The 14741-nt window shown below is 39.9% G+C and overlaps 1 protein-coding gene across 1 annotated transcript; it reads left to right on the top strand.

The window, feature by feature from the left end:
• The first annotated feature begins 89 nt into the window (after positions 1-89).
• Positions 90-12656, top strand: efemp2a (EGF containing fibulin extracellular matrix protein 2a). The gene is made up of 11 exons (XM_061725536.1): positions 90-259; positions 4107-4349; positions 5770-5818; positions 5932-6120; positions 6606-6728; positions 6839-6955; positions 8902-9021; positions 9122-9241; positions 9391-9517; positions 10378-10573; positions 11776-12656. Exons 2-11 carry the CDS (start codon positions 4248-4250, stop codon positions 11947-11949), a joined length of 1317 nt encoding a protein of 438 aa, XP_061581520.1. The 5' UTR covers positions 90-259; positions 4107-4247; the 3' UTR covers positions 11950-12656.
• Positions 12657-14741: the final 2085 nt, after the last annotated feature.

Raw genomic sequence — 14741 nt, 5'->3', positions numbered from 1 at the left:
GGGGGCCAGAGGGGGGGTAAGAATGGGCTGTCCGTCTCTCCTCCCTCCCTCACTTCCTCGTCTCCTCTCTCCCTCCCTTTGCATGTGTTCATCTGCTCCAGCTGTCGGTCTCCCCACTCACGCTCTCAGGGTCATACAGGCAGCAGTTTAAGGGACCACTGTTTAACGCCAGCTCATCCAGGACGAGCGCAGCCACCAGACGGACGCAACGGTCTGAGGGAAACTCGGAGACCGAAGACTCAACAGAAAAGACTTAACTGTGAGTTTCCTCAGTTTTTTTTACACTCAGTAAGAGGACACTTATGTGAGACAGAGAGTTTGTGGATCCCTCATGAAGTCTGCAAACTTTTTAGGAAGAAATGATAAAGGTGATACATACCTCTGATCCACTTTTCTGGTACAGGCCATACACGTCAGAGCTGCACCGCTGCCCTGCTGTCTGCTCTACTCTCCCAGCTGTACTTGGCTGCTCAAAAGAGCCAAGATAACGTGGCTGTGTAGTTTGGCGCTGACTATAAGCAGGGGGTTAGACAGGAAGAGAGGCAGTGAGTCACAGGGCACGTCTTATGGTGCTGCATATTGCAAAATTCCTCCACCTCATCCTCGTTGTACAATATCCAAAATCAGTGTCATAATCTAGGTTTAGTCAGCAAATTACAGCAAATTTCTGAAAGCTAAACAAGTGCGAACATGTCTTTAAACAGTTATGACTATTGTATTTTTCTTGTGTTTGACAGCATACCTTTATCAAGTTGAAAAAAAGGCAGATCCACATTATTCTCGGGAATCAGGTGGGGCAATGAAGGTAACTGGTTTTCCCATGAGAACAGCACACCTCCTCCTGCCTCAGTGTCTCTGAACAATCACGAACATCACGTCCACTCATCACAGAGAGGCAGAGCATCATCACCGCAGAGAACATTTGGTGAAGAGTGGGCATTTCTCCAGCTGGCCACCATCATCTGTCATTAGTCAGGAGGTGTATGAGATGGAGGAGCTCAGGTTGTGGATTTGCAGGATTACAGCTACAACTGTAACAGAGCTCAACTGGAGCGTGCGGGGCCTTACCACTGCAGTGGTTCCCCGGCGGCTCCATGCACAGCTGAGCACAGCAGCATGAAGGTAGCTGTGTATGTACGGATAACAAATGACCGTCCTGTAGTTTACACTCCACCAGCGTGTGTTCGTGTGTGGTCTTAGTTATGAGGTTTAGTTTTTCTCCCTAGTTGTCCATGTGGTCACATTAGAAGCCTTCTGACATTTTACTTGTTAAGTTTGGCTGACTTTGTGACCTAAAAGTGGGTCACTGTGCAGTCCTGAGCCTGATTTAAGTGCCAAATGTTAAAAATGGCTAAATATGGTTATTATTCTGATTAAAAAATATTATTCAATAGAACAGAAATATTTAGCCTGTGATGACAACTTGTCCAAACCCATGACCCAACTAATTGCTGGATGGAGTGATATTAGATAATTCAATCAATACAGGATACAACCTATGATTTTTTAATACTCATTAATTAGTCAATGTATTAAACCACCACATGATATCTACTCTTATCTTAATTTGACCAAGAGTCCAAAATCATGAAATATTTAATTTGTTGTCATATTTAGGAGAAAATGCACACATTTTTGAAATATTAAAACCACTTTTATTCAAGATGTTTGCTGATTGATTTTCTGTTGACCGATAAATCAATAAATCTCATTTTTAGTAAACCTGCTCTTCTCAGTGTCAGTGGTGGATGTCGCTCCCAGACAATGAACTCTTGGGACAGAGCCACATCCTCTGACATCCTCCTACGCATCCTGCAGAGAGATGGGAGTTTAGGGGCGCAGTGGCTGGAGGTTTGGCTCCAGCTGTCCCTGCTATATGAACCATGGGGGGTTTCCCAGAACCTGATACTCTGGGAACCACTGCAGTGGCAGGGCATCCCAGCTGAGTACTGGCGCCCACATCCTTGCCACGGGCATTCCAGAGGTCCACCGCCACTTGATCTACGGCAGTAGCGGGGCAACACCCATGCATCCTTGCTGCCCACACTGAGTAGCCAGTGAGTGACTGGACCCTGGACCGATGGTCAGTTTGTTTTTTGGGTGGTTTCAGGTCACATACTTTCTGGTTGTCAGTGAATGCCAAGCCAATTCAGAGAGGTCACGTACTGTGGTTGCATGATAGTATGTTTTACCGTCTGTGCTTACAGTGCGCTGGCATATTTTTTTTCACAATGCCGAGGTCACAAATGGCCCGTGATGTCATCCAGTGAGTATTTGAGGGTGTCCGAGTCACCCTGCTGCCTTCTGTTTGTCTAAACCAGAAATACAACAATAAGCAGTGCCTGCAAACGTGGCCACTGGAGTTTATATCAGAGCGTGAGTCTATGCATGTAGACAGGCAGTGATTATAACTTTCCTGTCATGCATTTTAGCTGGAGTTCGCTCACTTTGTAAACACCATTTGCACAGAATTTTTTTCGTGACTTAAATTAGCCTGTTTTTGTACCTCTCTGGGCTGCCAAGGTTGGAATGGGTAATTTGTTTATTTTTAGAGTCTGTTTAAACACCGAAAGCTTCTGTTCAGGAACATTAACAGGGATAGTGGTGTCTTTACAGGGAAAGAAGCCCAGACTATCAGAAAAGTAAAACATATAAAAAAGTAAAATCCACCTCAGAAGTACACTGGAGAGTTGCATAAAAGATCAGTGGAAATACTCAGAGCTAGACCAAAGTAAAAGCAGCACCAACGAAATGTCAGAATATTCCATTACAGGTTAAAGTCTTGTATTCTAGTCACGTGAAAATGTTAGTAAATCTGATTGTAATGAATCTTAGTATTGGGCAAATACAACCTCAGCAGGTAAATACAACTCTTCTTTCATTGTGACAATATTTAACAAAATTAAACCAAAAAGAAAAAGAAATCACATAGGAAATAAGTATCCCCTTTATGCTTCCATAAAATTTAAGCAGGGAAGGTAGGGGTAGTAATAGGTGCTCCTGGTCATCGGCCCTTGATGAATTTATAATAAGTGAGTCTGCAAATCCTCTATAAAATTAAACTTAAATGTATTTATTTTTGACAGTTGCATCAAGTGAATGAATAGCATCGATCCAGAACATGAAGCGGTGTGTTAACACAGTGCTAAGAAGGCAAGACTCTTGGAGAAGCAATTGCTGCATCTCAATCTGGCAAGGGTTACAAAACCATTTCTATACAAAGTAGAGTTAAGGGCTCAGACCCTACAGGCCTCACTGATCACGGTAAACATTAAAGTTCATGAAAGCATTGTTAAAAGAATACTGAACTGATACTGGTTTGGTTGTAGGTTGAGTCACAACTGCATCATCCTGATTAGTGACCTCACACCTATTCCATTTGGGGTTTGCACACCTTTGAGCTGAACAGGCCTGTCTAGTCACACTCAGCAACTATTAGGAAAAAACAACAACAAACAGTGAGGGTTTGAAGCTACTACTTTAAATAGCGCCATAAATGTCTTTACTTTTGAACTGCAGTGGTGAAATTAGCATCATAAACCAGAAATGGTTGAGTGAATACACATGGTTAAATGGCTCCATTGGCAAAGAATAAAGATCCAAAACAAAAGAAGGTTGCTTACCACTGAGACGAATTAACTTTAATTTTCACTCCTGCAACTAAGGCAAAAAAAATGCTTTTGCAGAAACATTGGAGTTACAGTACATTCAGCATTTGCTCCATAAGCTCAGCTCTGACACAGTAAACCATCACGCCAATGACTGCCAATATGCAGAAATAGAGGACTTTTGTAAGCCCCTAATATGAAAGTATTTCTGCAATGTTTACCCGGTTATTTTAAGCTGAAAGTTGGAGTACGTCACAATGTTTGTGTTTTGACCTGGCACAGCAATTCATTCCATTTATTCTTGCTGCCAGTAAAGGGTAACTGTTCAGTTCACAGAGTTCGCAAAGCTAACTGTAAGAGTACCGACCTCGTGAAAACTCGGATCTGCACTTTTTTTTTGGCTTCATGGTAATTCATACTTACCAGCCTAGTGAATTTAAGTTTTTAATGTTGCCATTCTATGTCCCCCCCCTCCATCTGTCTCTTTCTGAACTACAGGTACCACTTATTGACTGCTCTGTACATCACAGAGTCTCGACTTCACGGGACTACTACCTGTGTGAAAGTGGTGTATGTGTGGCTGTGTGCATGTTTTACTTGTGTTTTTCTGTCCAGTTACGTATAAGTTAGTACATTAGTATGCAGGGTGCTTGTGTGTCAGTCTTATGCCTGTGCGTGTGCGTGTCTGTGCTCCTCCGCAGTGCAATTTCACAAACGCATAAAGAAACTGACACCTACACGGTAAGGATGGATGAATCTCTCCTGCGCCTTCTCTTTTCCACTCTTTTTTAAAAATTTGCATCCACTTTCCATATCCTGAAAGATGCTTGCAAAGGTTTGGGGACCCTGGGTTATAATTTGTGTCACTAAAAGTAGAGAGGGGGTAAGCTTAATGTACTAAATAAAAAATGAGATATTTTTTTCTATCTTTCAAGTAAACAAAACAAATCTGTTTGGCTGCTGAGACTTCCATGAAGATCTGTACACTGTTCTACTGTTCTGCCTTGAGATCAATAAATCACATGGCCTTTAGCAAGGCCGAGAGAAGATGAAGAGAGAAGTGCTTCTATCTGGGAATGAGCCCAAACACACCTTAAAATACAAAACTTCACACGGTGCAGGATGAAAGACTGTCCAAGATTCTCATAGCCTCATGCACTAATTATGATTTTCTATGAAAAGTTAATTCAAGATCATACAATGACCTTAGAGTTACAAGCATTTTACAGAAAAATAGTTGTAGTTCCACTCTTTTGTAACTCACTTAAGCTACAAAATAGTAAACCGCCCAGTAAAGGGTTAAAATAGCCAGAAATGTGAACTGGAAAACTCTTAGCTGACCACAGAAAGTGTTTCCAAACGGTGACTTTTACCATGGGAGGGTGCCCAAACTTTTGCTTCATGATTGTTTCTCTTTTTTCCTCTCACATGAGCAAATGTAGAGATGAAAATAATATTCTTGTTCTAAATATTATATTATAACTTTTGAATTTCGGGTGATGTTTCTCTTACTTTATGTATTTACTGTCCACAAGCGTTTTGACCTGAAGTGCCCAAACCCTGTGTGTGTGTGTGTGTGTGTGTGTGTGTGTGTGTGTGTGTGTGTGTGTGTGTGTGTGTGTGTGTGTGTGTGTGTGTGTGTGTGTGTGTGTGTGTGTGTGTGTGTGTGTGTGTGTGTGTGTGTGTGTGTGTGTGTGTGTGTGTGTGTGTGTGTGTGTGTGTGTGTGTGTGCGCCAAAGTGTTGGCCTCAAATCACATTTCTTCGTCTCTCAACTTTATAATGATCAATGCTGGGGTCACATTTGACTTTAATACCATGTTTCTGCAGTTTCTTTTTTCTTTTTTCTTTCCAAGCAGATCACAGAACTTTACTTTCTCCTCAACAGTATATTTATGTCTGAAATCCCATTTGTGTTGAGGAAAAAAGTTTAAAATGTCAAATCCCTTGGACTGAGGCAGGCTTTATGTGTTATGGTTCAACAATCTAACATGAACACAGAGGAAACAAGAAACAACCCTTCTTTTTTTATTTTATTTCCACTACTGGAGATTTATTATGTATTATGAATATATTATGCAACAGCTTGGCTCAGAGAGACTGTTCACATCTTTTTTTCCATCATTTTCTCACATACTCCTTCTCTCTATTGCTTTTTTTTAGGAATGCACAGATGGGTATCACTGGGACGCTCACACTGAGCACTGCAGAGGTAAAACTTCTCCTACCAACATTTTAACCCCTCCTTACTCTACAAGTCTTTGTTAATATGCAGCATGCAAATACCTGCTTTTATGAAATATCTGTTTGTTCATCTCCCATCAGATATAAATGAGTGTGAGACCATTCCAGATGCCTGCAAAGGGGAAATGAAGTGCTTCAACCACTACGGAGGCTACCTGTGCCTTCCCCGGTCTGCGTCAGTCATCTCTGCCTCAGAGCCCTCAATCACTCCCACTGAGGCCTTTAACCCTTGCCCCTCAGGCTACGAGCCGCAAGGAGACAGCTGTGTGGGTGGGTTTCTGATATTTCTTTCTTTGTCTGGGGCTTAAAGGTGGACAGGTGGCCACACGATGAGCATGTTTGTATGAGAGAGTGATTGTGTAACGTTTTTGTTGGTCGTGAGGGACAGGTGGCTGCAGTAGGCAGGTCTTTAGGCAGCACGTTGGTGCAATCTGGGTGGGTGTGAGTCCATGGGAGACAGACGGGTAGTGTAGGAATTTAAAAGATTTCACACAAGGACAGCTGCTGTGTTTTTAGTAAGCGACTTGTGGCGTGAAACCAGCTTGTGCTGGAGGATGGCAAGGTGTTTGTCAGGCCTGCATGAGACAGAAAGCATGATTCAACATATTCTCAGCTGTTGGGTGCAAGTGAGGAGAACATTGTGGCTACAGTCATATCTCGTTTGTCAGTCATGCTGAATTATGTTTTGCTTGCTCACAATAACCACATTTGGCATTTGTTTTTTTGTGTTTTACCCCCTGCACACTCACACACAGATGTTGATGAGTGTGAACGAGATGAACATGACTGCCAGCCCAGCCAGGAATGCATCAACTCAGTGGGGGCCTTCAGCTGTCAGTGTCCCGATGGGTACCGCAAAGTTGGCACCGAGTGCATCGGTGAGGTTTCTAAGCTCCAATGCAGCAGCTCAGGCCACTTTTTGCTGCAGGGTGATATTGTTTTGTAAGTACGCTTATAAAGCTTCTCTCTATGTTTTTCTCCTTCTTAGACATTGATGAGTGCAGGTACAGGTACTGTCAGCATCGCTGCGTCAACGTCCCTGGTTCCTTCTCGTGTCAGTGTGAGCCCGGTTTCCAGATTGCAGGAAACAACCGGTCTTGCATTGGTGAGTCATAAGTAGCAAAACTGTAAATATGAAAATGCAAAATTAAAGCCTGCTTGCATAATATTACCTAAAATAAGAGCTTAACCGCAAAATGAACACGAAGAACCATTTTTATCATCTGGGAACTGGAGACAAATATTTCCAGGTATTTAACGCCCACTTCTTTTGTCTCTCCTCATAGTCAATAAGAACCAGTTTAAAATTTACATTTATCTGTACTAATAATTATATTTTACAAACTAAAATAATCAATAAGCCTGTTATAGGCTTATATATGTATATATATGTGTGTGTGTATGTATATATATATATATATATATATATATATATATGTGTGTGTGTATATATATATATATGTGTATATATATATATATATATATATATATATATATATATATATATATATATATATATACACACACATATATATATATATATATATATATATATATATATATATATATATGTGTGTGTGTATGTATATATATATATATATATATATATATATATATGTGTGTGTGTATGTATATATATATATATATATATATATATATATATATATATATATATATATATATACACACACATATATATATATATATATATATATATATATATATATACACACACATATATATATATATATATATATATATATATATATATATGTGTGTGTATATATATATATATGTGTATATATATATATATATATATATATATATATATATATATATATATATATATATATATATATATATATATACATACATACACACACAGCACAGTCCAGGCCAAAAGACAAATTACATTTTTTTCAGGTTAATTCATTATATTTACTGTAAGTACATTTCAACCTCAAGAGTTGAATATTGTAAGTAAGGATAGACGGGAGACGGGAAGGGCACTTGGAGAGCACCGACCTTTGCCAAAGCCAGCAGTCCATTCTTGACGTGACAAGAGGACACGTCTCAGTCCTGGAACCTCCTGCTGTATAAACACACAGCACTTACCGGTACTAGGCAGAATGCGGTTTTGCTTATTGGAGCGCCCTCTACTGTTAAAATATAGGCTACAGTATATGTTCCAGTGAATTGTTTTTATTTGTGTCTCCATGTCCTTGATTCCTTTGTTCATAAATCTCACTGAAATGCAACATACAGTGAAGTAATCACTGTAATCATCAGTTTCAACCTGAAGCTGTATTTCATGATCACTGCGGTTACAGTTTGGTAATGAAAATATCATATTTTACGGCTGCTGGGTGGGCACAGTGGCCCATGTACTGAGGCTATGGTCCTGCAGCGGTCGCAGGTTCCAGTCCCAGCCTGCCCCCCTTTCCTGCATGTCGTCCCCATTCTCTCTCTCTACCCCCTTCTTATCTACACCTTGAATAAAGGCCACTAGAGCCACAAAAAAAGTATTTAAAAAGACAATATCATATTTTACTTTTGGTTCAATTCAAGTGTGGCATAATATGTCATGGCCGTTTCTTTTACATCACAGATCCTGAAGTCTTTCACAAAGGATTTACCTATTGAGCCTCACCCATAATTATTTGATCCATATTCACCCTCTCTTTTGGATTAGCAGTGTAGGACGTGAGACATCTCTCAAGATGTTCTGCTGAGATTGATTATTAGGTAACTGACAGGGAGACTAAAGAAAGGGAAGACAAAGAAGCACAAGGTGGGGAGATACAACAGCCCTCATCAACCCAGTTTGGGTTCAGTAAACTAAAGTATTATTAATAGCATTTTACCACCATCAATAAGGTAATGTTTTTGTGTAACATTATATGTACCTGGTGGCATATGCCATGGCATGCAATGGTGCAGCCTGTTAATCTACCTTTTTCCAAAAAAGAGTGAAAAAGGTGATTTATTTCCATATATATTGAACCTCATCTGAGAGTTTGAGACAATTAACCGTACTTTCTCCTGTTTCAGATGTGAATGAGTGTGAGATGGGGGCTCCTTGCTCTCAGAGGTGTTACAACACTTACGGGACCTTCCTTTGTCGCTGTGACCAGGGCTACGAGCTTGGACCTGACGGCTTTATTTGTAACGGTAAGAGACTGAAAGATCAGTGTAGATGTTGTTTTTTTCCTGTTTCACTTTGCTCTGGATTGTGGACAGTTGATGAAGCCCTGAGCTTGTATGTTGTCAGACATCGACGAATGCAGCTACTCCAGTTACTTATGCCAGTTTCAGTGTGTCAACGAACCGGGGAAGTTCTCCTGTGTGTGTCCAGATGGATACAAGCTGCTGGGCAGCAGAATGTGCCAGGGTAAGCACGCCGGCCTCCACTTCCTCCACTTTTCCCTCTGTACTCTCACAGTTATGAACACTGCTGTGACTCAATAAATATTAATTCACCGGCGGCTGCTCCATCTCATGCTGCTCAATCAAACCTCACGAGCTGTTTGTTCTCTGCAGATATAAACGAGTGTGAAACTGGTGAACATCAGTGCACTGACACACAGACCTGTGTGAATATTCATGGACGGTACCAGTGTGTGGAGGAAAACCGTTGCCTAGACCCTTACGTACAACTATCTGACAAGTGAGTGGCACCTCATGAAAGCTGCCGTGTGTTTACACACAAAGCCAGTCTTCGGAAAGCCTTGTTCTAATTACCGAAATATGTGTTGGCCATCAGCTTTGAATATAATCAGGGCCTGTGCTGAGTGTGCCTCAGACGGAAAAATTACCCCAATTACTTTTTCCACATATGAGTCCAACTTTACAACTTTTTTCTTGTGAACGCCGTCCAGAGCAATAAGAAAACTGTTACAGCTGAGAACAAGCTGCAGCAGGTGTGGGTGCTTGTTAACGTATCCCAGATGATTTGGTTGTGTGAAAAGTGTGTTACATGAACATGAGTGAGGAAGGCTACTGTTAAAGCTTAGTTCCTTAAAATAGTTCAGATTATTCTTCTCTTTGTCATATTACGCCATCTGCTGGTTGATATTTTAACTGCTATCACCATGAGAAATGCCCTTTCACTTTACAGGACTGTCTCAGAAAATTAGAATATTGTGATAAAGTTCTTTATTTTCTGTAATGCAATTAAAAAAAAAAAAAAAAATGTCATACATTCTGGATTCATTACAAATCAACTGAAATATTGCAAGCCTTTTATTATTTTAATATTGCTGATTATGGTTTACAGTTTAAAATTAACATTCCCAGAATATTCACATTTTTTGAGATAGGATATTTGAGTTTTCTTAAACTGTAAGCCATGATCAGCAATATTAAAATAATAAAAGGCTTGCAATATTTCAGTTGATTTGAAATTAATCCAGAATGTATGACATTTTTGTTTTTGTAATTGCATTACAGAAAATCACAATATTCAAATTAACAGTATGTATGTATGTTTAACTTACTCTGGTGTTATACTCCTCTGTGTGTGAGCAGCCGCTGCGTGTGCCCCGTCAACAAGCCTGCCTGTCGAGATCTGCCCTTCTCTGTGGTCCACCGCTACATGAGTATCACCTCGGAGCGCACCGTCCCCTCCGACATCTTCCAGATTCAGGCTACCAGCGTCTCTGCAGGGGCTTACAACACCTTCCGCATCCGGTCCGGGGACGAGAACGGAGACTTTTACATCAGGGTGAGACCCTGGGCACCGAGAGGGAGCATGATGGGGTTTGATCTGCTGATTCACAGTTCAGCTTCACAAGTGCTTACAGGTCATGCAATAATAGCTGAGTTTATAAACCCCTCTAACAAGAACTCTAAAAGAACTCTAACAAACTGTAAACATTGACTTTTTACACATTTTATTTAGAAATTCTTCTAACATCAAGATTTTTTTTCAACTACATAAATGTAGTTGAAAAAAATGCATTATAGTATTCAGAAACTAAATTTATCTTAACTTTATCAAACAAGAGCTTAAGTGTTACTTGATATTTACTTGCAGTATTTGAGGCTTTTAAGTTTTTCATTAAAGTCCTACAGTGTATTTCGACCTTTGTTCTTCACCTAGAACTTCAAATCAAACTTTAGTCATTGTGCCTCAAAACCGGGAGTTCAAAACCTTTGCTTTATGCAATTTTTATACGGTTCACTCAACTTACTTAATGTTTTACATAACAGCTATGACGTCCAACTTCTTCTTGGTGTACGTATTGTTAAACCCTGCCCATGTAAACGAACAGACAAAAATACTATTAATATCTAGAATGTATAAAAAAGTAAATAGAAATGGAGCAACAGTAAATCCCCAGGGTTTATCAAGTTTATATGCAACAGAATTCTATGGTTGGTATATTAACTGCTGGACGCCTGTTACATTATTCCAGCATTCCTGTGTGTATTACAGTTCAACGCATGACTTGCAATGAGTCATGTGCTGTCCATAAATATAAGGATGGTTGCAGTCAGACCATAACATCTGGCTGCATATCTGAACAGGCTTATACTCACATTATAACAAGTGACAGGGTTGAGTTATGTCAGACTTTTCAATTAGTATCTTGAATATAACGTGCTCCAACATGGAAAATGTTTTTTCACACATCTCCTTCAAAAACTTCCTCATGTATGAAATGTGTTTGAAAGACATTTTCTTCTCTCATCAGTTTTGTTAGTTCATGAAATTTGGTGGTATAATTCTGAACACAGGTCAGCTTACTGTCATCCTGAGCACATTTTTAACAAGCCACAAAAAGATAAGACTCCTGTATGGATCTGTAGCACATTAAAATAAAAATACTTCCACACGCTATGGCTCAGGCCAGTTTGGATTGATGTTTGTAACCACCTGCTGTGTAACGCTCCCTCAGTAACACGTATTCTGTTCCTCTCTAGCAAATCAATAACATCAGTGCCATGCTGGTGCTGGCCCGTGCCGTGTCAGGGCCCCGAGAGTACACGTTGGACCTGGAGATGGTGTCAATTAACCCTCTGCTCAGCTACCAGGGCAGCTACCAGTCCAGCTCCGCCCTCAGGCTCTCCATCTACGTCGGTCCGCACACGTTTTAAAGTAGAAGAAGAGGATGATTGGAGGGACACAGATGCAAAAGAAGCTGTAAAACAGAAGTTGTCAATGCAGTTCAACCAGTCACTGTGATGCTACATTATTAGCTTTTTGTGCTTAGTCACTGAAATAAAGTGACCATTTTTTTTGTCGGTTTATATAATGTATAAGAATATACATGCAGTACAGTATACACTTGTATTGTAGCAGCAGTGTCACAGAGATGAATATCCGGTTTAATTATTCCAGTCCAAGTTATTCCTTTGAGTTTAATTTGAACGTTTTCCTGTTATGGTGTTTACTTTTATTTTGTGTTTTACACCTGCCTGACAGCATCACTCTGTGGTCAGCATTTATGATGGAGATTCTACTCTGTTCAGGGTGATAGCAAATCTGTGTGACATATTTTCCTTCAGGTGAAAGGATCTGCTCCGTGTCACCAGACTGATCAGTTTTCACCAGTTTACATACTTTTACCCCCCCCCATCCCCAGTTCATCTTAGTTTGTCACTTTATTGTTGTCAGTGCTGTTTCCTGTTGACACCCAGGAGTCAGTAACCACTCACATCAGACCTCAGACCCACGCTTCCCCTCCAGCCTCCATCGTTCACTCCCACATTTGAGCTCTGCCCCTTCAGAACTTAGGTTTGTCACAATATGTTGTGCTTTATATTTTTTTAAGATCTGAATCTTAAATAAAATAAAACAGTTTACCTTGTTCTCTGTGTGTCACAGTGATTACAGTTTTCTTTCTTTTTTTGTCATTTAATATCCATCTCTTCAATATTTTTGATGCTAGAAAATGTGTTTATTGATCAGATGATCAGGAGAAAGGTGAAAGGTGGTGGGGGTTGCTTTTCAATTACAAAAATATGCAAAATTGTTAAATGAAAAGATTTTAAAATGGTTGGCAAATTAAAAATATCTTTATGACCCTAATATTTGTTGACAAAAATCTCAAATTTGACTGATCATTTGTAATGAATACATTTCTGCCCGTCAAAGGTTCAGTGAACTGAATCTAGTGACTTCTGGTGGTGTCGTAGCAGACTTCGGCGAACTGCATAGACCTGACTTTCCTTCCAGTGGTGGAGTGAGGAGACGTTTTTATGATCATGAAAGCCTCAGGCTTGAACCAATGTTTGGTTTGAACCTCATAAAAGGCCCTGTGGTGGATGTTCAGCATACCCAGGGAATCCTTTGCTTAATGAGCCATAACAAATATCGTAATTCCCTTTAAGATTCTGGTTCTAGTCAAACCAGGGGTAAGACACTTCTAATGTGTGTGTCGATGTAAAAGGTACAGCTATCAGGAAAGCTGTCATAATTATGGATTTAGAGCTGCAAATCTCTCACAAGAAGAGTAAGCAATAATACAAAACAAACATTACAACTCTGAACACTGTATGTTTAATTAAATGTTAACACAAAGTTACTGAAGGCAACCCCCCCACCCACCCCTTTAACACAGACTTCTCCAGCAAAGATATAATGTACCAATGCTTTTGTCTGTGACATCATTTTCCAATCCTGGTCCTTGGGTACCATCAGAGGTGGACAGAGTACTCGACCCCAGTACTTGAGTAAGAGTACAAATACTACTGGTCAAAATTTACTCCGTTACAAATAAAAGTAGCTCAGTCAAAATATTACTCGAGTAAGAGTAGAAAAGTACTTGCTTTTAAAGGTACTTAAGTATCCAAAAGTAAATGCTTTTAAATTTACTTTAAGTAAAAGTAAGAGTAAGAGTAAGAGTAAATTTCTTATTTTCCACATCAGTAAATTACTATATTTTTTCTAAATTAATTTAAGGATCTTTTAACTCTTGTTTCTGAGAATTCGATGTTGAGTTGTTGAAAGCAGAGAGGTAGTTCTGCTTCGGCAGACACAATAAACATTTGAAAATAAATGTCTGTGGTTTGTCTGTGCCCTCGTTTTTTACTCGGTCGAACTCAGACATTGAGTTAAGATACGGCCAAGGATTTTGTGAAAGTCCCTGCTCCGAGTCCGGCTCATTATCAGACTCAGACGACTCAGCGGATTGTCTTTCTTCTCCTGACGCAGGCGTAGCCATTGTTGCGGCTCTGTCTTGACTTGTTGCGGCTCTGTCTTGACAAACGCAGGCTACTTTGGCGGTATCGTTTTGAGGAGGCTTGACGTATTTCCGCTTTACGTACATCCCAGTGGAGAGCGTGCACTGTGATAGGTCTCCTCCTTTGACAAAAACAGCTTGTGTCCAATAGGATTTTAGGGAAGAACAAAAAAGAGCAGACCTGAAAGTAATCAGTACTTTTCAGCCTTCCTATAAATTTACTCGAGTAAAAGTAAAAATATTTGTCTTGGAAATGTATTCAAGTAAGAGTAATAAGTACCAAAGAAATCTAATACTCAAGTAAAGTACAAATCCCTACTTAAGTACAGTACTCAAGTAAATTTACTCCGTTACTGTCCATCACTGGGTACCATTACTCTGCCATTCCCTGCTCCAACACCCCTGATTAAAATGAATAGTCCACCTTATCAATTTGCACAAGTCTGTGAAGGATTTAATGATCTGAGTCTGGTGTGTTGGAGCAGGGAAACGTCTAAACATGTAGACAAGTGATACCTGAGGACCAAGGATGAGAAAGATGGCTTCAATGTCAGGAAATGTAGCCTCATGCAGTATGTTTAAGCTAAGCTGCATATTAGTATGGAGTTAGGGGGTTCCCTTGTTAAACATTTTCCATCTTCTTTATCATCAAAATATGTTATTGCTCAAGAAAGAGGTCAGTTAAATCTTACCATACTTGAATTA

Source organism: Cololabis saira, chromosome 7 (genome assembly GCF_033807715.1).
Source record: "Cololabis saira isolate AMF1-May2022 chromosome 7, fColSai1.1, whole genome shotgun sequence".
In the NCBI taxonomy this organism is placed as follows: Eukaryota; Metazoa; Chordata; class Actinopteri; order Beloniformes; family Belonidae; genus Cololabis; species Cololabis saira.
The sequence above is the reverse complement of the archived record's forward strand: the minus strand, read 5'-3'. Positions and strand labels throughout refer to the sequence as shown.

Coding starts and splice junctions, on each gene's coding strand:
- efemp2a (XM_061725536.1), top strand. CDS start 4,248: ATGCAGGGTGCTTGTGTGTCAGTCTTATGCCTGTGCGTGTGCGTGTCT. Junction 9,022..9,121: donor TGACGGCTTTATTTGTAACG/GTAAGAGACTGA, acceptor GTATGTTGTCAG/ACATCGACGAATGCAGCTAC. Junction 10,574..11,775: donor ACGGAGACTTTTACATCAGG/GTGAGACCCTGG, acceptor GTTCCTCTCTAG/CAAATCAATAACATCAGTGC.